Source organism: Equus quagga, chromosome 17, assembly GCF_021613505.1.
Source record: "Equus quagga isolate Etosha38 chromosome 17, UCLA_HA_Equagga_1.0, whole genome shotgun sequence".
Lineage (NCBI taxonomy): Eukaryota > Metazoa > Chordata > Mammalia > Perissodactyla > Equidae > Equus > Equus quagga.
The window spans coordinates 19,363,401-19,388,100 of record NC_060283.1 but is presented as its reverse complement, the minus strand read 5'-3'; the positions used below and the strand labels follow the sequence as shown (position 1 = coordinate 19,388,100).

Sequence of the window (24,700 nt, the reverse complement as noted above, 5' to 3'; positions counted from 1 at the left end):
GGCCACCGAAGCAGAACATGTGCACTTAACCACTGTGCCACTGGGCCGGACCCTAATATTAATTCTTTAGTTAGAAATTTGACAAAAATGACTTAGAGGAACCTTTTTTATGATTATTTAATTGATTCTTTAACCATGGAATTCCTTATCCAAAGTTTAATATAGAATATACATGACTAATTAATTGCAGATTATTTAACCACTGAATTGCTTTTTAATCATTATTTCAGAAAAAAGAAGAAGAAAAAAGAAAAGGATTCAAGAGTGAGAATTTGAATATTATGTAAAGCTTAGACATGACATTTGCACAGCATGGACACAAAGGTTTTTCTCCCTTAAGAGTTTTAAATTTCTTCACTATAGTTTCACCACCTACCTTCCATCTTTTCCCAATCTAATTTTTTCTTTTTTAAGATCTGGTACCCAAAGAAAGCTGACTTCTCTTCTCAGTGCACCTAGAAGGTCGCAGGTCATGTTGTTGGAGGAGGAGAAATTCTGAGGTTTCACCAGGCGTGACAGAGAGAATAGCTCTCCATTACTTATTTACCTTATTACTCACTATACTGTTACTCACTTAAACCACTTCCAAAGTTACAAATCTTTAATTTCTCACTAAATATTCCATCCCATTATAATTTATTTTTTATTTGCAGCCATCATTTTGTTCCCTTGATTATTTCTCCTTCAGACTCTATAATATACATTTTTTCATATAGCCCCAGTTTAGAAGTTCATTAGTAAGTGTAGAGATAGAATTATTTTTCAAAACACTTAATGTTTCTGGAACTTCACACCAGGCATTGTCTTACCTCAGATATGAGACATAAACCTAAAGAGAGAAAAGCAATAATTATAAGGCACATGTAAAAGATTTTCTTCTGCCAGACAATGCATTTGGATAGAATAGAACACATGCACACAGCTTTCCTTTCTAAGAGACCACAGATCATGTGTCGAGCATGACAAATGTAAGATGAATTTTGAGACAACTGAGTATTTCAAGCCCTTGAGTAAGCAATTAAAAAGAAACAAAAAAGTCAATTTATTTCTTTTAACAGATTTTATTTAATAAGTGCTCATATTAGTGTTGATTATGTCAGTTACATAAATGTTTTGCAAATATCTATTCATTTATTTCTCTAACCATCACAGAGTGGTTAAATAACTTTATGAAGGTCACACAATCAGTAAGTAGCAAAGCTAACATTTGAACCTAGTCTTCTATTGCATAACTATTGTGCTTTAACCGTTATGTTGAACTAACTCCCAAGATCACAGATATTCTTCTATGGAGTTATCTAGTTTACCTGTGGATAATTTTTTCCTAGAATTTTTCTCAACTTTACTTTCCTTTACATGAAAGAATGTGATTTTAGGACAGGAAAATAAAGCTTTACCCCTAAGATTTTATCAATTCTCATGATTCTACCAGGACTTAACCAAGTGAGTCACATCCATCCCCTTTCAGCCTGAAAGGAACTAATATCATTTCTCAATGTGCACAGCTATTAATGAGTTACTGCACCTCAAAACAACATCTCTGAATAGCATCCTCTGGTATCAATGAAGATTATCTCTTTTAAGGAAAATGACAAAAAAACAAAACAAATCAAATATGTCATAGAAATTGCTATAACTGATTTTATTATCTTTCCATTTGCATTCTTAGAAGGGAGAATAAAGATATTCCTCATTCATCGATAACTGAAGGCAACTGTCGTATTCTGATCCCATCTATTTTGGATGAGAAAAATGAGAAAATCAAGAAGATGCTGCAGAGTAATTATACCATGCCAATGGAGTTCCTACTTGTTGGATTCACAGATTCTCTACCTCTCAGAGTCACACTATTCTTGGTATTTCTCATAGTGTACACACTAACTCTGGTAGGAAATATGGGTTTAATAATCCTAGTTAATATCAGTTCAAGCCTTCAAACCCCCATGTATTACTTTCTCAGCAACTTGTCTTTCTTAGACATCAGCTATTCTACAGCAATCACTCCTAAAATGCTGGTGAATTTCTTAGCATCCAGGAAAGGCATTTCTCCCTATGGCTGTGCACTACAAATGTTTTTCTTTGGTTGTTTTGCTGATGCTGAGTGTCTTATCCTGGCAGCAATGGCATATGACCGCTATGCAGCCATCTGTAACCCATTGCTCTATCCTATTCTTATATCCAGGAGAGTTTGTATCTGTTTCATTGTGTTGGCATACTTCAGTGGAAGTGTGACTTCGATGGTACATGTCTGCCTCACATTCAGGCTGCCATTTTGTGACTCCAATATTGTCAACCATTTTTTCTGTGATATCCCACCTCTCTTGGCTTTATCATGTGCAGATACTCATTTCAATGAGCTTCTGCTCTTTGCCTTGTGTGGCTTCATTCAGACCACTACTTTTGTGTTCATATTTATCTCCTACTTCTGCATCCTCATCACTGTTTCGAGTATCAAGTCCTCAGGTGGTAGAAGCAAAACATTCTTCACCTGTGCATCCCATCTTGTAGCAGTCACTTTATTCTACGGAACACTACTGTTTATGTACTTACGTCCCACCACCAGCTATTCCCTAGACACGGACAAGATAGTTGCAGTGTTTTATACTGTTGTCTTTCCCATGTTGAACCCAATAATCTACAGTTTCAGAAACAAGGATGTAAAAAACGCCTTCAAAAAGCTATTAGAAAGAAACTAGACTTTCAAATGAATAAGAATTTAAATCATTTAAGAATATTCAAGTCATAGCCTGCCCGTCCAGTCTCATTATCAGTGCCATGCCATGAAAGCCTTATATGTCAAATATTTTCAATTTATCACCATTTTTCAGAAATAATGATAATATTTCATCTTCAATACTTTGAAATATTTGTCCTCTCTTGCAGAAATGTTCTCTCCAAAATTATTCTACTCTGTGAAAAATTCCTGAATTAAAATAAGTAATAATCATTCCCCAATTAGCTCTCCAAAATACTTTGCACATTGATTCATTATATTGTTTATCATGTTGTATTGAAGGTATATGTTGAGTTGTCTGTCAGCTCTCCCATATTAGAAACTCTTTGGCAGCAGGGAATATATTTCTTGTTTTATTTGTGCAATACCTGTATAGTACCAGGTATATGGCACATCCTTATTACACATGTGTTTAATAGATGAATGGATGGAATGGATGGATGAATGGATGAGTAATGCAGCTTTCTGTATTTGGGAAAATAAGTCTATATTCTGCACTTACAGAACATCTGCAATCAGGAAAATCTGATATTACTCACGATGGGTGATGGTGGTTTCACTGGCTCTCAGGAAATCAGATAGAAGGCCCATAGCAATAGTCTGCTAATATCAGGACTGCGTGAAGTTATAAGACACTGTTTCCCTCTGGGCTAGAGTGATTACTGTAAGAGATCCTCTACTCTTCCATTCCAGTGGGACATGTGAAAACCAAACAAGTTTGGGAAGAGCATCAAGATTATAAACCATATACATTACTAATTATTTTCACAAACATTACTGACATAATCTTTGAGACTCTATCTTTAAGAACAGGTGAATATTTGCCTCAATCATTTTATTCCATAAATTGACACTGCAAACTAATTGAAATACAAGCATTTCTCTCTTTGGGATCGATTTCAATGATTAAATTATCAGACTATTTCTGTGGTTGCTTTTGATCCTTCAGTCTCCATTTTCTTTTTGTTTTATCTTGACAAATTTGAAGAAATAAACTGTAAACACGTGAATATACAATATTGTTTATTTCGTAGTAATTATGCAAATTTAAATGACTGGGTTAGTTTACACTGGATGTAACCCTGCAAATGGAGACAATAAGATACTGCCCACTGTAATGGGTTACTTTGAGGAGTAAATGAACTAATATATATAAAGATCCTAGTATATGTATGAGTTGAGAGGTGATCAAATATGCATAAATGATCTCATAGAGTGTATGTAAAGCTCTTAGAAAATGCCTAGTATAATGTAATGTGGTGTTGTTGTTCATTATTTTACCACTGTTACATGATTTTTTGATTTCAAGACAACAGTTAGGTGTTGATTCCCTAGGAGAAATTAGGCATTTTTAAAATATCTATGAAGCTTTCCAAATGTTCTGAGATGTTGACAGAGAGCAAAAAAAAAAAAAAAAAAAAACCAAAAAAGAACTCAATATACAACTTAAGGATTCTTCATCATGTTAAAACATCTGCCCTACTAAGAAGACTTTGTCAGAGTACAAAGCACAGTGTACTCCATGGTGCTAATGGACATAAGTTTGCATGAAGAAATCCACCAACTTCCTTAAGAGACACCCATTAAAGCTAAGGTTTGCTTTAATTTTGCAAAATAAGTTAGCCTAAGATAAGTAGTTTACAATGTATTTGTAAACTATACAATTATTAAGAGTTTATCTAGCCCAGAGATTCTAAAATCAGCACTACTGACATTTTGAGCCAATATTTCTTTGTTGAGGTGGGGAGAGACCTACCTTGTACATTTTAGGGTGTTTAGCAGCATCCCTGGTCTCTGCTTACTAGATGCCAGCAGCTTCCTCCTTATTTATGACAAACAACATATATTCAAACATTACCAAATATCTCCTTGGAGGCAAAATTATCCCTGGGTGAGAACCATTAAACTTGCTCAAGATGATAAGGCAAATGAAATCCATGAGAGTGAGTCACATCCTGAGAATAACTCAGAAAAATAATTTGGTAAGAACATCTCAGATGTGATTTTATTTATTTTCTTGTGCATTATTCCTTAATTTTGATTCATTTCTAACATCTACTTTGATAATATGCATAAACACAGAAATTTCCCTTCACTTTTCAACAAAAAACCAAATTCAAAGTCAATTTCTGAATTATGTATTTGAAATTTTTCTCACAAACATGGCCAATCAGATGACCTAATCTATTAAATTATCTTAAACACTGTGATTAGTGTGTTTCAGTTCATCATTTCTATGTTAAATACAAGCTTCTTGGAGTCAAAAATACTCATTACAAAGCAATTAAACGATCTCAAGAATGTCATGATTCCATTTCAGAAGACCCAAGTTGTATATCAGCCAAGAGATTTTTGGCTATCATCTGGAATTGTTTTCTTGCCATTAACACATCCCTTGTTAGAGTTATTATAAGAAGGACTTCATAAATTATAAAGGAATTGGATTACAATATGTGCCATTTATTTCACTACATTTAATCATATTTTTTCCTGCTTTTAATCTGCAACCCTAATCCATCATGTAGCTAACTTCATTCCTCTACTGACCATTTTATTGGATTTTGAAACTATTTTTTCTCTTATTACATCGTAGTAGCTTCCAATTTGTGTCTAAAGACACTCTAATATTGTATTGAGGTTTTCACAACTGCGTATAATTTTCTGACAATTCCTTGAGTTGTGTAGATTTTGATTGACATATGGCTTCATTATTTTATCTGCATATATTGTAATTTACTCTTCTTTTATGCTGAAATACCTAAGACATAGCTAATGAGTTAACAAAAGAACTTAACAAAATCATCTGCCACCTTCTCCCAAACACACAAATAATGAATATGTTTGTATGATTGAAGAGAGCTAAATATAAAGTTCTGTGAAAAGCTAAGTAGAGCTAAGTAAAAGTAGACACATACTGTATTATGTGACTGTTAAATTATTGGAGAGAAGAAAGCGTATATTTTTATATAAATAATCCAAAAGGAGAACATACAATTTTATTCTGTGTGTGTATGTGAAATTTCTCATAAAAATGTAATATGAGTGATTGTTAAAGTTTTTGGAGTATGATATCATGCATTAACTTACATCAGTTTCATAATGAATCAATGAAGCTGGTAGAGCGTATACAAATATTCTCATTTTAAGGGAAGAAAGACAGTTTCAGTTGTTCCATCATTAAAACACTTGAAGACTTTTCTGAGTAGAATTGATGTTTTGGGCCCATATTCCTTTAGTTTCTGCACTTGCATTTACTGTCTGTATTGTGCCTTTATTCCAAGATGTTTGAGTTTTAGAGAACATATTGAATTTTAAAATTGTTTTATTTGTGAAAGCAAGTACATTCTATCAAAGTGAAAGCAGAGGCATCTACTGAGCAGTGACTGAGAACACCGGCATGTCTATGATGATTTCCGATGTCAAGAAACCAGAAAGGATGCTCATCCAACCTGTGGAGGTCTGAGATTCACATCTGTACCATGAGCTGCAGTTTGTCTTCCCAAAAGAAGGAAATCAAATGTAAAAAGTCTCTCCTTTCAATGATGAGTCCTTTAAGAAATGTGAAAACCTGGTCTTTGTCTTTTGATAGTCTATTTCTCTGGACTTTGCTTAGTTGTGAGTATGTTTAGGAGATGATAATGGAGGTTTATTTTAAACTTTTAATATTTCCTATCTACTCACACTAAAATAATCTGTTACCAGCTGTATGATTTCAGTACTGTTCTCAAACAGCCAGAAAACAGTTTCCTAACCTGTGGTTTATTTATCTTTGAAAGATCTTCTCATTTATAGAAATAGGTCTATATTTACATAATACCTGTATTCAATATTTTCCTGTGTATGTATATATGTGTGTGTGTTTAAGGAATTTAATATTTGGTTTATATTATAACATAAGGTTACTTGCATATTTATGGAAAATTACTTAAAATGGAATATCTGAGAACTGTAATATATTTTAGCTATATCACAAGGAAAATCATTTCCTCCCAATCTTATTCGTAATAGTTTTTGGAAGTATTTGAGACCTAATTTTATTCTATGATTCCAATAATAACATCTTAAGAATTTTTTTCTATTTTTCTTTAGTCTGTCACTATATCCTGTCCATAACACAACCAAGCCTCACTCAGATACTTGCCCAGAGCTCAGGACTGCTTTGCTACAAGCTGTTACTTATTCTCACTGCTAACACTAGTGTGCTTGAATAAAATAGTCTTCAAATCAATGCATATTGTTTTTAAATTAGACCAACCAAACTATTGTTTCAGGTCTTTCTGTATGTTGAGATTGTTGTTGTGGGAAATTGGTTTTCAAAATTTTGAGTTGTGATTGTTGTTTGTTTTTGTGTATGTTTATTGGAATTTTGCTTCTTTTTTCTTACAAATAATCTTTAGTTATAAATTATTCAGTATATATCATTTTAAGTTATATATACATGCATATACTTATGAAATTATAGAATCATGAATTTATATATGACATAATCCACATACTTAATCAATTATATATCTATTTGTATATAACATTATATAATAACATGAACAATAATATGAACAATGAATGAAATATAAAATTTGCATAAAATCATTATAATGTATTTATTTATAAATATTTTGTCAACATAATGATATTTCATGGGCAAAGATCCATAAGAGCATATAGTGAGATATTTCAGTTTTAATTGACAACTTGTGGTTGTTACAATGTGGAAAGACCACTATCTTGAAAATCATTAACTCTTCTGATATGCATTTGGCTGGGTTCCCTTTTTTACTATAATAAAAATGCTTTTAACTTTGTGATTTCTCTCACCAATATCCTTATCATCAACTGTGTCCTTGATCAATGATGATCATGTATTTTCTAACATCGCTTTGGAGTTGTAAATCAAAAAGAAATTACAGTGAAGGAATTTCTTATTATTTTAAACAAAAAAATACCTTTATTTTGTCCTGACATTTCAAGATATGGATGTGAAATTTGGAAAAATTGCATTTGAGCATACTATTAGGTTATAAAAATGATATTTCCAGTATTTATTTTCCTAAGAGAACACTCATGCTGTTAATATTCTAAAGTAGCCTCTTACTTTATCAGGAAGAAGACAGGGAGTGATGGCAAAAGCACCACATTTAGTGACAGAATGAATCTGTGTTCCAGCATGAGAACAAATTATTCCTTGATCTCTGGTAATACTTTTCTCTATTTATAGTTTTCTTTATGAATTCAAAAGATAAAGCTGTTGCTGGAAATCCTACTGTTAACTTAGTGGAGTCACACTTGTTTTCCTCCTTTCCTCCTTCTCCTCCTCCACATGGCTTCTGCTTTTCTGTGTCCTGGTGTTGAGACATGACCATCAGTATCATGTGTCATATCATTGTTACATCCACTTCGTGAAATCTTATGTTAGTCAAACTAGCAGGAACTCCATTTTTTCCTCTCTTTCTCTAAATGATAAATGGGAACATTATACAAACTCTGGTGTATTGGTTCCTCAATATGGTTTGCTTTAGACAAGTACCATATGTAACAAATCAAGGACAGAGTCATATTAGAACCCAAGTCATCGTAGTTCTAATATACTCCAGTGATGTGATGTTTCCATTACACTAAATAGCCTTGCAGAAGGAAAAGTTTGCCATTAGGAAATACACACAAATATCCCTTAATCTCCAGTTTTTTTTAAATTGAGCTTATTTCAAGTTATAAAATTCTGAATCTATATTTTATAATCTTGTTTTGTTAACAGAAAAAAAATTCCTTGGTATTTCCAGCAAATTATTCCCTCTTTTTCTTGGATACAGTTAGACTTGGATTCACTGCCAAGTCCACTGATCTAAAATATAGACAGGATCTAATACATAACCTCAGGTTGTGAGGGATAGGACTGTTGGGGAGGAAAACAGTTCCTCTACCCACTCTGGGTCCTTCTGGCCAGAGAATGAATTAAATTCACATGAGACAGAATAACAGAAGGAAATCAAACAAAGCTTTATAACATGTATATACGGGAGAGGCTTAGGCAAACTGAGTAACTTGCCAAAATGGCTGAAGCCACCACCTTAAGTATCACCTTCAGCTAAAGAAAAATAGAATGTTGGGGGTGGGGGAAGTCAGTTATGGAAGGTTACCAGACAAGTACAGTAAACAAGAGTAAGATTATTATGCAGATCTAATTTCCTTGCCTTCCACATTGATGAAGAGTTTCTAGAGATAAGATCATCCCCCCTTCTTTCTGGTACAGAGAGGGAGATACCTTTACAGATGGAGATTTCCTTTACAATGTAAATATCTCTTAGCAAAGGGTGAGTAAATTCTACTTTTCAGAGTTTCGCTCCTGTCTGCAGTTTTTTAAAAGTAACGAGTCCAAAATAATCCTCACACCAAAAAAACATATCTTGGGGTGGCCAATTCCAGTCCCCCACATGACAATACCCATAGCATGAAGATTTTGGTTTTGATTTAGTAATATTTGAAGATTGCATCACAAGATTACCCAAATTTTGACCTCAGTGGACATCAAGTTTCATGAGAACACAAACCATATATCTTATTTGAGGTCTCTAATGCCTAACATAGTGCCTTGCAGGAAAGGCATATTTGTTGTTTTAAGCCATGATTTTTTTGGTATATTGTTAAAGTAGCAATAGGAATGAATATACTATATAACAGAGTACCTATCATCTCTATCTATTCACCCTTCCTTGCTTTACTTTTCTTCATAAAACTCAACATTATTGTATATAATATATCAATACATATATAGTATATCAGTATGCACTTATTTATTTCCCTAATATAATGCGAATTCCTTCAAAGTAGGACATTTGTCCTGTGAGCTGCTTCATCTCTAGCACATATTTCTTGGCTCAAGTAGTAAGTAATATATATTTATTAAATGTATTAAAGCATATATGAATGAATGTATTAATATTTAACCATAAATATTGTTGAATTGGTGTTTTGCTATGTCAAAAAAAGAAGTGAAAGTAGGTGACAACCTATATTTTTGAAAGTAGGACATATCCAATAGAGTTTTGGTAGCTCACACTCCCACCTTACCTCTGCATTGGGTTTCTGGGTTTCCTGTTGTAATGCGGATAAAAAACAGAGATGTAAAAGAGAATTTATACAAAGATGAAAAAAGATAGGGTTTTCAAGTTAAATTCCATTGCTATTTTTGGATTATCATTAATATTAAGTAGTAAATGAAAAGATTTCTCCATCTCTTTCTCCTAATGCAACTCTTTTGGAGGGCACAGTAATTAATTCTCCATCTGGGGAATCTGAGCAGAAAGTCAGCCAAAAACAAGTTTTTGTGTTTGAGATTTGGAAAAGAAGAGCATTGCATACTGTGAAAGTCAGTGTTGTGAGTTAACTAGGCGTGAAAATATAGGAGAAAAATAGCCAGAGGATGAGGAAATAATTTCTGTCATAGGGTGCCACAGTTTGCAGCCCATGGAAGCAGAGGACTTGTGTACATCATAGAATGAATCAGAGCTTTAGTACAAGGCATATCTGGGTGACTTTCAGTTCTGACAATTAATACTTTTTTGATCTGTGAGAGTTTACTTATCCCAATTTTTATATGTGAAAAATGAAAAGTAGGAAATAAATTTTCTCTAATTCCAAACATTTGAGTCACTATAAATGAATTGTCTAGTACACATGTGGTCCACTGCTGAAGTTAATTTTCTTTTTTTTGAGGGATATTAGCTCTGGGCTAACATCTGCTGCCAATCCTCCTCGTTTTGCTGAGGAAGACTGTCCCTAAGCTAACATCCGTGCCCATCTTCCTCTACTTTCTATGTGAGCCACCTACCACAGCATGGCTTGCCAAGCAGTGCCATGTCTGCACCGGGGATCTGAAGCGGCGAATCCTGGGCTGCAGAAGTAGAACGTGGGAACTTAACCGCTGCACCACCGGGAGGCCCCTGAAGTTAATTTTTATCTTCATCCAACTACAGGGTAAACTTAAATACTCCATGCTATTATGGACTAAAGGTCATGGAGGAGATCATTTTTTTTTCCATCTGAGTGATATCATCTTGTTCTGCAACTAAAGAGTTATATAGACCTGCATCTATGGCCAGTTGGAATCATATAGAGGTGAAAGAATTTCTTCTGGTAGGTCTAACTGAAATCCTCATTTGCAAATCCCTCTCCTTTTGCTTTTCATGCTTATTTATTTCATCACTCTGGTAGGTAACTGGGGGATGATCATATTGATCTGGTTAGGTGCCCAACTTCATACTCCTATGTACTTCTTCCTTAGCAACCTCTCTTTGTGGCATCTGCTACTCTACTGTCTTTGCTCCTAAGATGCTGGCCAACTTCCTATCAAAACACAAGTCCAGCACATTTTCTGGCTGTGTCCTACAGAGTATCTTTTTTGCAGTGTATGTGACCACAGAGGGCATCTCCTGTCTATGATGGCTTATGATCGCTATGTAGCAATAGCCAAACCCTTTTTGTATACAGTCATTATGACCCAAAAGCTTTGTATTCAGATGGTCCTGGCATCTTGCTTGGGTGGCCTCATTAACTCACTGACACACACAATATGTTTGCTCAAACTAGACTTCTCTCATCATAACATTGTGAATCACTATTTCCGTGACATTCCCCCTCTTCTGAGACTCTCTTGCTCTGATATCTATAACAATGAAATCTTGCTTTTAATATTCTCTGCGGTCACTGGAATGTTCACTTTCATTATCATCATGGTCTCTTATATTCACATTATCATTGCCATCCAGAGAATCTGTTCAGCTGAGGGAAGGCACAAAGCCTTCTCCACTTGTGCCTCCCAACTGACTGACGTGACCTTGTTTTATGGGTCTGTGACCTTTAGTTACATCCAGCCAAGCTCTCAGTATTCCCTGGAACAGGAGAAGGCCTCTGCGTGTTTTATACCTGATGATTCCCATGCCACAAACACTGATTTACAGCCTAAGGAATAAGGATATGAAAGATACAGCAAAAAGTTCAATATTCTGGAAGAGAACTCCCACCTGACTCATTCTTTTCTACAGCTTTGTTAACCTAACATTAGCCCACAAACAGATAGACTTTGTTTAAAATTGTACCACAGAAACGATCACAAGCAAAACCATAGTGAGGATACTCTTAAGCAATTTGAGACATGAGGGTTGTGTTTGATCTGAAGACTAAATATCACTTTATTTAACTATTCACTGTTTGGTAGCTTAATAGTTTCATTCTCTCAAGAGCTGATAAATATTTTTTTCCAACAAAGCCCCATGATAAACTCTAACAGAGCTCACCTTGGATTTAAAAGGAATCTGACATTGACTTAAATCAAAAGAATACTCCAGCAGTAAGCATTTATTAAATGCATTGTTATCTTGGAGAAAAATTTAAATTTTCCCTTGCCATGATTTTCTTAGATCATACCATTATTTTTTGTTCTACAAATGCTGTCATTTAAGTAAAAATATGTATCTTAAATTTTGTATTTAAATTACGTATCTTAACCATATCTTATAAAAAATGGCTATCGAAAAAGTAATTCTAGTTACTTATAGTTTATTCATTCAATGTACTTCTACTGAGTGCTTTTATTGTACCAGTTCCTCTGTGTGATCCAAAAGTAGAGAGGTTTAAAGTATAGAGCAAAAGATGTTAGAGGAACAGGAAATGGAGAAATATGGTAAATGGGAAAGACTATTTAAAGAATATATATGAATTTGGCTCCAGCATGGAATTTTTAACCAAAAGCATTAACAAATAAGGCTGGCAAGTTATTTAGAGCCATATGTATGAAGGCTTAGTAGTGCCAGTATAACCTGTTTTAAGATTCCCTCAATAGCTAATATTTTAAACCCTAAATTAAATGCAAATAGCACACTTTAAGAAAATTCCTGTGATGCCACTGTTATCGGTATATTGGAACGTAGAAGAACAAATTTGGAAAAAATTATTGTGAATGTGAAGAGAAAAAAATACTCAGAGGGAGGTAAGAAATGTTATACATGAGTAACATGGAGAAGAGGATATATTTAAATGATAGTTCGTGAAAATCATCAATAGGACTTGAGAAATGATTAGAGTATTTTTTCTTTGAGAAGCAAATGTTTACATGACTGGAAGGTTTTGAACCCATGTGCCTAATAAGATGGATTGATTAAGAGAAATAATAAGAAACTTAAGAATCTGTGTGTCATTAGAATTTCTGAAGGAAGAACTTTCTAGGAAGAGAGCATAATCAATAACAAAGTCAAAGAGGTGAGAGGTTTCATGAAGTGTTCAAGATCCAAAATGGAGCAGAGAGCAAGAAGAGATATAGCAGGAGATGTTTCCAGAGAGGAAAAGGGTTCCAGATCATGTAGGGTGTATGTAGGCGCTCTGAATTTGAGTGAAGAGAAAGGCACAGGGACAGTCAGGCATAAGAGTCGTATGATCCACTTTGCAGATTAACAAGCTCACGCTGGCTACTGTATTGATAAGAAATAGACCATAGAATGGCAAAAGTGGAAGACAGAAGTCCAGGCAGGAGACCGCACAATAATTCAGCCAAGAGTTGATGGCATGTCAGACCAGAGCTATCATAGTGAAATTCTTGAGAAAAGCTGATATGAGATATATTTTGGTGCTAGACCTGGCAGGATTGTGAGGGAAAGAGAAGAGTCAAAAATGACTCCAAAATGAGCTAACAAAATATTATTATAACACAACCAAAAATCGACTATATGTGTATGTTTTCAAGCAAATATACGATACTGGCAAAGTTGATCGTATGATAGGACCAAAAAAAAGCCTCAATATGCATCGAAGGATGTGTTCTAATTCTTTAACAGTAGATGAGATACTTAAATTTCCTAAATTAAATTTTTTCACTTGTAAAGAGAAAATAATTATACCACGTCAAAAAGTTTCATACATAGATAGGTAGATGGATTAGACAGATGATGATGATGATATATGGACAAATATAGATAAATACAGATTAGATACACAGTTTAATGTGATTTTAGTATCTCCTAAGAGCTGAAATTCTGCAAGATAGAAAAATATTAAAAGATGAATAATGCTGTCAAGTTTAAGGATATCAGACATTTAAAAAACATGAGTTTAAAAAAATTTCAAAGTTAAGAAACACGATTTTGTGATATAGCACACTAAACAAAGCTTGCAGAGTATTGTGAGAAAATGAATGTATTACCTAACTTTAGATCTCAAACTTTGGAAAAGCATGGATATGTACTGGATATTAGAAAATAATATTATGTTATTACTACATGAAATTAAATATATGTATATATATGTGCATATAGTAAGACAGAGATTGAGAGAGTGTTAAAGCAAATGTAGCAATTAAAATTACTGTTATAAATAAGGGGTATGTAAGTGATTATTTAACTATTCTATCAAGTTTGTATTATTCTTGGGCTAGCAGATATTTGGTCCTGTCCAAAATGGCCATTAACACATTTGGTCCAGGCCAAAAGGTCCTTGAGATTTGGTCATGTCCAAAACCATTCAGTGTAGACCAAATATGCTCAAGGATATTTTGGACAAGACCAAACATTAAGGACTTTTTGGCTTGGACCAAATATCTTATGGATCAAATATTTTATGGACCAAATGTCTTATGGATGTTTTGGACAGGACCAAATGTCCTGAAGATATACTTGAATTTCTTTTATAAGTGTGAAATATTTCAATATAAAGTTAGGAAAACAAGGAAAAGTGCTTATAAAATGACAGGAGCACTTTTACTTCTGGATGCATTCAAGACCTTATGATGAAAACAGCATTTACGCAAAAATAACAAGAAAAGCAAGATAAGATACAGAAGTTATCTCTTGAAAAAAGTGAGTAGCTATTAAGGAAAAGAGAAATGGAGTGGCTTAAAATTCAGAGGGATGTAAACTTGGAGAAATGAGCTGAGTTTTGTCCCACTAGTTCAGGGAACACTTGAAAATACAGACGTCATTCATAGTGTGTTCTGTAAATGTTCAGGGGAACCAGTAGAGTTTTGGCAGATACTTTGGAGGTTTCACCACACTTGCTTGCATTTCCTCTCAGAGCATTACGCATATTCTGAGACTGATCAGGCCTGGAGTACAAGTAAGTAAATAAATAGATAGAGGGACAGAGAGACAATAGATGATAGATAGATGGTAGATTAGTAGATAGGTAGATAGATAGACAAATAGATAGATAGATAGATAGATAGATAGATAGATAGATAGAATTTGGTGGGGAACTTCTGTAAAGAAGAAGTTTTCTGTACAAAATTCTTCTATAAAGACGAATTTTTGATTGTGCCCCAAATAATACAAATATTACAGATTGTGAGCTACCAAAAGAAGGGCTACTGATTCTGAATATGCGCCCTGCGGCTGCTTTGGGGGAAAGAGAAAACAGTGGAGATTTAAGCAGTTATGTGGGCTGACAAGATGAAATGGATTATAAAGGACCTTAAACATCCAACTGTTTCCCCCTGGGAAATTGGATGGGACAGGGTGGAGTCTGTAAGAAGCTCTTTCTGGGCCACAGAGGCACAGTGAAATTTCTGCCACTCTTGCTGCACTTAGAAGACACAAATGTCTGGTAGACGGAAGAGTCAAAAACAAATGTAATGTAGATCTCTTTCTCAAAACGTTTGCCAGATTTTGATCCTGCTGAAAGCCAGGCACAGAGGAATAGAATTTACTTTCTAAAGCACAAGGAGATTCAGACTGAGCTGGAAAAATAAAGTGACATCTTTCTGTCTCTGCCTGTTTGATTGATAACGTCCCACCAGAGGTAGAAGCCTGCAGCAAACACAAGGCCAGCAACCCTCTCAAGATATTTGCTGTGATTTGAAGGTGGAAGGGCAGGAAGCTAAGCTCACACTCCAAAGAGTTAAAACCAAATTTTTGGCAGTGTTCAAGGGCTGGAGAGAGAGACAGAAAGGCCCATCTGTTAATCAAAACTTTGGAAAACCTTCCCTACTGAAACTGGGACAAGCCAGAAGAAAAAATGAGGTCTAACTCCAAAACAGTCTAATACCAGCCTGATTAATAATTGAATTATTGACATAGTCAGCCACTTATCCTTTGTGTCTACAAGAGAGAGTGAAACCCTCATCTCCGAAAAGTAACATTATCTCTAGTTTCTATGGTCCTTATGTAATCTGTGATTAACATATTAACGAAAATAGAGAAAAGTTAGAAAAATGGTTTAAGATAAAATACTTCAAGAGAGAATTAAATAAAATAGAAACATTGCATTCTCTGCTTCTTTAAGTTTGTTATTTTAGATATCTTATGTAAGTGGAATTATGCAGTATTGTACTCTTGTGACTGGCCTATTTCACTTTTCATAATGCCCTCCAGGTTAAATCATGTTATCACAAATGATAGTATTCTCTTCTTCTTTGAAGGCAGAATAATACTCCATTGTATGAATATACCATATTTTCTTTAACTATTCATCTGATGATGGGCATTTGGGTTGTTTCCATGTCTTGGCTATCATGAATAATGTCACAGTGGACATGGGAGTGCAGGTATCTCTTGGGGGCAGGGAGAAATGAGCACCTATGTTTAATGGATATAAAGTTTCAGTTATGCAGGATGAATAACAATATTCTATGTTGTATACATATATTCTATCTATATAATAACTATGAATAATATAGTTAACAATACTGTTTTGTGCACTTAAACATTTAAGAGGGTAGATCTCATTTTAAGTGTTCCCACAGCAACAAGAAAAAAAGAAAACAAAGAAGTGGGAGGAAACTTTTCAAGGTGATGGATATGTCTATTACCTTGACTACAGTGATGATTTCATGAATATATATGTCCAAATTCATCAAATTGTATACATTAAATATGTGCAGTTTTCTGTGCAATTGTATCTCATTGAACATTTTTTTAAAAAACACTGAAACAAAAGGCATTCTAAAGCTAAAACACCCCCACAAAAGTTGAAAATAAGAACTCACAGGAAGGATTTAAGACCATAGCAGACAAAGTGGAAGACAGGATTGATAAACTCAAACACAAAACAATGTAAATTATCTAAATTAAAGCACAGAGAGAGAGAAAAAAATTAGGAGGATAGAGCAGAGCATAGGAGATATGTGTGACCCAATGAAATGGTGTGAAATATGTGTAGTTCATGTACACATGTACCAGAAGAAAAGGAGAGAATGGATAGAATAGATATTTTAAGATAACAGGACTAAAATTTTTCCAAAACTGATGAACACTCAACAAACATATTCAAGAAGGGCAGAAGATCCCAAAAGTCAAAAAATGCAGAGAAACCCATACATAGGATCATCACGATCAAAGGAACAACAGTATGAATTAGATAAACTAGTCAAAGTATAAACTTTTCAACTGTAAAACGTAGAGGAAACGGATTGAGATTTTTGAGATATGAAAGAAAAATAAAGTAAATACCTAATAGCCTATCCTTAGGGAAAAAATTTTCAAAAATAGACAGGAAAAATAAAGCTACTATCAACAAAAATAAACTGAGAGAAACTTTAAGACTATATAGTAAGACATTCCAAAAGAAGTTTTAGGCAGAAGGAATTATCCCAATGGAAATACAGAATATAATTGAGAACAAAATTCACAAGGTTAAATATCTGAAAAATATTAAACAACATTGACTGTTTAAAGCCATACCAAAAATGATTTTCTAAGGGGATGACAACATGTGGAGAAGTAAATACAGGACAAAATAACATAAATGATAGAAAGGAATAAGTGAATTAACCTGCTGTAAGTTTCTTCCAGTGTAAAATGTGGTAAATAACTGATTTTTTAAAAGATTGTAATACGGAAAGTACATGTTGTAATTTCTCTTGCAACCAATAAAATAATCAAAATATTTAGATAAAAGTCTCTAATAAATGAGACAAAACTGAGTAAGGAAATCTTGATTAACTTAACAGTACACAACAAGGAAGACATAAAGTTCCGAGAAAACATATAACTCTAATAGTGAGATGCTCCATGTAAAATCAGCCAGGACAATTACTACATATAAAAACAAAGATTGCCAAAGTAAATCAGGGTCTATCAAGCTCGCCATTATTGCCATTTGGGGCTGGATGATTTTTTGCTATGGAGGTTGTCCTGTTCGTGGGAGGTTAACATTTGCTGCCAGCAGTATTCCCATTCCCCAGTTAGGACACCAAAAATGTTTCTTGACATTGTCAATGTCCCCTGGAAGTCAAACTTGCCTAGGTTAAGTGCTACTGGAGTAGATTAAGAAAACAACCAACCAACCAATAACAAAAAGCACAAGCCAAATATATGCTGTTTACAAGAGTTCCAAGGACACAGACAGACTGAAAATAAAAAGATGCAAGGAGTTACACCATGGTAAACACATGCTTAAAGGAAGCTGATGTCACTATATTAATACCAGAAAAGTCAAACATTAAAGGGTAAAAACATTATTATTCATAAAAAGGAATATTTCTTAATGGTAAAATAACAACTTAAATAGGAAGGAAAAATAATCCTCAATTTTTATGTGCCTGAAAAAATACCTTCAAAATACTTATAGGAAAGCTGATGGAAGAGAGATAATAAAATTCACAAATATAGCTTGGGGTTTTAAAATAGCTCTCTGAGTAATTTATAGAACAATTAAATAAAAATGAAATCACAGCATGATCAATTTAATTGACCTGGTAGAAATGCTTAGAAAATTATGCACTACAGTATATTCATTCTCTAAGACACACATGCAATATTTAAAAATTTATTTTATGTTGCATCATAAAACAAATTTCAATAATTGAAATCATATAGAGTATATTTTCTGATCATAGTGGAATTTAACTTCTTTATATCAAAATTTATTTATTTGTTCTCTTAATAATAGACATTTTTTGTTTATAGTTGATAACATAAATCATAAGTAAAACTGCTAAGAGCAATTTTGTTCATGTGTTATTGTGGACATACACATTCATATCTAGGTGGAAGTCCTGGGACATAAGTTTTCATTTTGTTCTCTATGTAGTTATCCAATTTCTCTAGCAAAATTCGTTAAAATTAAATAAAAAGCATCTTTCTCTTCTGCATATCAGTGACTCTTGTAGAACAAGGTGCATATGTGTTTGTCTACTGCTAGACTTCTCATTCTTCTGCATTTTAATGTCACATTGTCTTATTTTTTTCATATGCTTAGCATTATTTTGTCCTGTTTAGGTAAATGTTCGGTCATATGTATTGTTTTTGTAAATCTAAATTCTTTCTAATCTATGTTTTTCTACTTTTTCAAAATTCTATGGTAAAATTGAGAGAATTACAGGAAAAAATTTAAAAATATGATTTTTCTTTCAGAGTGTTATGCTTGATTGTATATTGTTGATTTTGGATTCAGTGCAATAACAAGTAAATATTATCTAAAAGTAACAAATAAGTTCATAAAGATTAGTAATTAAAAATATAACAACAAAAAACAATCTTTGCATCTAGACATAAAACTTAGCATTTGAGAGTAAAAAAATAGTAAAAAATTAAAGTTAGAAGGCATAGAAAAAATCATTCCTGTATAATCCCATGGTTAATCAAATTAGGAGTTAAAGTGTTACTTAAACCCGAATTCAAAGTTCCATTATTAGTCCATAATATGGCACAAGTTGGAGGATAGATTTGTTTTTTGAGGAAGATTAGCCCTGAGCTAACATTGGCTGCCAATCCTCCTCTTTTTGCTGAGGAAGACTGGCCCTCAGCTAACATCCATGCTCATCTTCCTCCACTTTATATGTGGGACTCCCACCACAGCATGGCTTGCTGAGTGGTGCCATGTGTGCACCCAGGATCTGAACTGGCGAACCCTGGGCTGCTGAAGTGGAACATGTGAACTTAACTGCTGGGCCATGGGCCAGCCCGTGGAGGATAGATTTTATTCAAGTTATTTGTTACAGCTCTTTATTTTATTTTTTATATATCCACCCATAGAAAATTTGAGTCAGTCTTGAAGGCACATAATCTGCTGCAAATAATACATTATTTAAGTTCATAATACAATCAAGCTCCAGCTTCAATACTTTGACATGGATCCAATCAGTAAGAGAAAGAGTGATTTGAACTAGAAATAGAGATAGAAGAAGAAAGCATAGACCAACAATCTTCTTGGAAAGACAAAGTCAGGATTCCTTAGAAAAATTGTCAATATCAGGAAAAAATATTTTAATAGAATTATTGGAAAGATTAAAGGAAAAGAAAATAAGAAATATTCCTATGAGACATCGGAGAAGACAGAATTTAAGTTGAATCCTATGTATTAGAAATAAAAGTTACAACAAAAAAAATAAGTCAGTCAAATCACTTATTCTAATTAACTGAATATTTTTCAGTGGCTCTAATACTGATACCGACCCTGGTATCAGTTTCCCCACATTAAACCCAGCATAAATGTGGTTAAAACCAAAACACTCATTCCCTGCTTACTCTCTGGCTTCCTGACTCCAGAATCCACTATTCTCCATGGAGACAGACACCATCAAGGACAAGCACCTGGACCATCTCCTCCCCACAAAGAGATAGGAGCTGGTGGGAAAGCTGCTGACCAGCAAGGTCACAAGCTCCCTCCTCTCTGCAAGTGTCTCAAGGCCAAAGACAGGCTGGTGGGAAAGCTCTGACCAGCAAGGCCATATGCTCCCCCTCCCCTACCTAAAACCCCAAATAAAAACCCTTCCTTTTAGCTTTTCAGGGAGTTTGGGATTTCAGCATTAGCTGCCGTCTCTCCTTGCTCAGTGCTGTGCAAAAATAAAGTTCCTACTTTCTTCCACCACCCCCGGTGTCAGAGATTGGCTTGCTGCGCAAGGGGTGAGCGAACTCACTTCAGTTTCGGTAACAATACTATAAGATGCTTTTAAATATATCATTTTATTTGAAAAATTCTTAATGAATCATTTGGAAAATCCTCAATACATATTTCTTATTTTAAAAATGCTGCAGGAGGGGTGACATGAATATTAACCAGTGACAAATAAAAATGGCAAGTAATAGGATATATTGGAATATATGAGGAAGCCATTTGGTGTAAACCTAATTCGGCCTGACCTTGTCTTTCCAAAAGGGCTTGACCGAGGCTGTTGAGCATGCATTGTATATCTGCTTTAGAGATTCCCTATGGCAAGAGCAAGAGGCCCTTGAGATAAAGGTGCAACTTCCCTCCCCCTCCCAACGCTGGCATCTCCTTAAAGATTAAGCATCTTTCTTTAGGCTGGGAACTGATTGCAGCGCTCATCTGTGACTGCCCAGCTCAAGGAAACAGACCTGCCACCCTGCAGCATTCACTGAGACAGCAGACCTATCTGCTATTTCCATCAATCGCTGTGCTGACAGAGCAGCCTCATGACTATTGTAAAAGGGACATTTCAATCATATGTGAAATATACTCTTTGAGGGTATATAACCACCCTTATACCCCCACTTCTTTGGAGTGCTCTGTTCCTTTGTGGAAAGACTCTCCCAGGTTATAATCCTAAGATTTAAGCTCAGAATAAACTCACCCAAATTTTCATTTATAGATTGGTTATGGATTATTTTCATCGACACCAGTGGGAGATGCAGACAAGTTTACATAGATAAGGTAAAGAGAGAAATAGAAAACAAACTTTGTTGAATCTAGTGAAATCAATCTCTGTTTTAATGCAATTAGGAGTCACAAGAAAAAGTTCAAGCCCAATAAAATTCTTGCCATCAGTTCGTTGATAACCTGGTACAAGGACAATCACATAGGATTCAGAATCTAAAAGTTTGTGCTCCTCACTCAGATTCATAATTCAAAACCTCATGTGAGATTGGGCTTTCCCTCCGAAGTTTACTCCTCTTTCAAATAGCAATAAATTTAAATGACAAAGTAGACACAATAAGGCACATCCAGGCAAATTAATTAAATCTGTGAAACAATGAATATTTAAAGAATTTCCTTTTAATATGTAAATTTTGGGTATAAATTTAAGATGCCCATACAATTGAATTTTTTGTCATTACATGTATTTGTTTTTAAAAATTAGCAACTATGAGGCCACAACACTAATGTTAGAACTAAATAATTGAAAAACATAGTTGACCAGAACTTTGAACTAGATATTTCATTCTCTGTACTTTTTGTGGCTTAGAGAATAAAGGAGTTTTGTGAACTGTATGATTTATTAACAAACAAAACAAAACAAAAAAGCATACAGATCATGACAATCCCATTTGTCACATTGCAGTGGGATTAATTTTGCTCTGTGTAAATAAGATAGCAAAAAATTACAATATTAAACACTGAAGTTTTAATTTTAGTTTTAATTGGTTTCAATTTTAATTGAAATTAAATTTCTTTTAAAACTATTCTGTTAGATGGACTTGACAATCAATATTAGTACATATTGAAAAGACTCAGAGTTATAAAAAGAAAATGACTATGATTCTTGAAGAATTTAATAATATAGAATCATCTTTTATAATTAATATAAATCCTCTTCAAAAAATTCACTTTAATAGAAGGCAGAATATTCCAAATATCCTGGGCTCAACATTGAAACACTAAATTTGCAGAGGAGGAGAGAAATAATAGCAGCTTATGGAGCTGTAGAAATGGACTTTTGCACACATTATTACAGATAATAAGCGCTAGAGCCAAGATTCCACCCCAGGTCTCCATCATGGTGCATGCACCATTCACCATTTTTTACTGCATTTTATTACACCGAGGCTCCATTCCGCAACTGACTTTTCCCCTCACCACATCCACTGAAATAAAACAAAACATGATCTTTGATGTATTTGGATATTTTTAAGGCATTAAGACTAGAGAAACCTTATGAAATCAGTAGTAATCTGAAGGAGTTTCTGCATTAAATGGCTGACAAAATAAACTTCAAGGAATTATTGATTATTTTTCTCATTACATCAGAATATAAGCTCCCAGATATTTGAATTGGTCAAATGTTTTCTTGCCCTCTTTTGATAAATTTCCTGATTGTTTTACTTTGAACTAGTCTGTCTTTTGTCATCAGGAAAATGAAAGCATATACTCTATTTGGAGCATTCTCTTTACTTCTACAAACATAAATCACATATTTACTATTCTTTTTATTTATTCCTGGAATTATTGTTTTTCAATTCTTAGACGTCATAAATCAGATGGTGATGAATCAGATTGTGGTGAATGCATTCCATTCACCTATGGAATAGGCAACAATTAAAGGAGTTAGTACTGAGGATTTTGTAACATATTTGACCTTGATATTTTAGGTCCCACCTCCTAACAAATTCATCAAATGATCTGAAATTTTCTCTTACTTGAAGAACAGACAGATTTAACTACACTATAAATATGATTAACTTAAATTGTCTGTACCCACTTACACAACTGTAGATAAAACCCACAGGAGATGCCCCAAGGGGAATGTGCCCCAATTATCTTCTGGTTCAAAATAGCAGCGTGATGATTTACTCAATAATAAAAAAGTAAATGGTTCTGGAATAATGTACTACATGTTGATATTTATAAAATGAATCAAGTTATTTGGTCTCTGCTTTAAAATGATGCCTTAAGAAAAAAATATATGTTTAGACACTAGATATGAAATCTTAACGTATAAGACACAGTCTTATATCATCATAGCTCTGACACTGGGTTAGCACTAACTTCTCTGAGAATCAGTGCCTTCATCCTGCAGTATAAGCCATTTTATACTGCAACAAGTCAGTATATAAGGTAAACTATTCATACATAATGTAAAATCATAATGTATCTCTTGCAGAATGTAGCAGATGGATATATAGTCAATCAAATTCATTACACTTTTGCTCGGTTAAAATTATAAATTGTGTGGTTTAAATGAATAAACTATATCTTTTTAGCTTATTGGAACATTATTGTTCAAGGTAATAAGAAAAGTCCAAAAAATGTCATGGAAAGGTGGAGGGGACATAAAAAAATTAAAGCTCTGTAGGATGTCATAAGTAATGTAATTTTGTGAATCCTGAATAGAATTGAGAGTTCACTCAGATTAAATAAAAATTATCTGTCAATCAGTTGATTGATATAGACAAACATAATAAGCACACAAAGACATGCCTAGAACCAAAATAGAGAAATTTAATCTTGGTGCAAAATAGAGGCATAGTCTAATTGTTATTTTTCTTCAATTTTCTAGATGTTCCCCCCTACCCAAATTCAATCAAATATCACAAGGGACTGTGAGAGACTGAAATGATGCTATGGGTCACTGAGGATCTCAGAAATATTCAGGCAATGCTTCCTGTGAAAAGTAGGGCTTCAGCTAGTGACGGAAGGTGTTGAGAAAAATGTCAATGAGTAGGGCAGATACACTTGGAAGGAAAATTTCAACACAGGAGGCTTCTGAAAGATGTAGGACTCAGAAATTACTGTTTTAGCAACATGATGTCTAAAGTGCAGAGTACTCCTTTGGAAAGCAATATCTGTTTAGACACAAGAAACAGCAGGTAGAAAGTACTCTTGAGTCAAGCTTAGTTCTGAGAGTTAAAGTAGCTAGACAATCACATTTGAAGGCCATCATAAAAACAGGAGTGTGATTCCTCGAGCCTGAAACTGGAAAAGTGACCTTGAGGTATCTCCAACTTAACATGTACCTTCTTCTGACAGTCAAAATGCCCATCGTATTTACACATCAAAGGAACAAAAAGATCACTATTGAACTCCGCATAATGATATTTAAATTGAAAAAAATAAAAACCAAATAACGTTCCAAATATTACTAAATCAGAGCATAAAATAAGGCCACACAGCAATCAGATGAATATCATATTAAATGTATCTTAAAATGATATAAAATGAAATTTTTTTAAGTGACTAAAGCTTCAAGAAAGTCAAATATGTCAGAAATGAACTGATTAGACATCGGAAGGTTGTGAAAATATGATTCAGAAAATTCAAAATAGTAAAATAGAAAATAAAAATCAAATAAAACTTCAGAAATCAAAAGTA

General features: G+C 34.0%; 1 protein-coding gene and 1 pseudogene across 1 annotated transcript; both read left to right on the top strand.

The window, feature by feature from the left end:
* Positions 1–1,769: 1,769 nt before the first annotated feature.
* LOC124228654 (olfactory receptor 5AS1) lies at positions 1,770–2,696 on the top strand. The gene has a single exon (XM_046643239.1). The coding sequence runs from the start codon at positions 1,770–1,772 to the stop codon at positions 2,694–2,696; it is 927 nt and encodes a 308-aa protein (XP_046499195.1).
* Positions 2,697–10,822: 8,126 nt separating this feature from the next.
* LOC124228642 (olfactory receptor 1052-like) lies at positions 10,823–11,755 on the top strand (annotated as a pseudogene).
* The last annotated feature ends 12,945 nt before the right edge of the window (positions 11,756–24,700 follow it).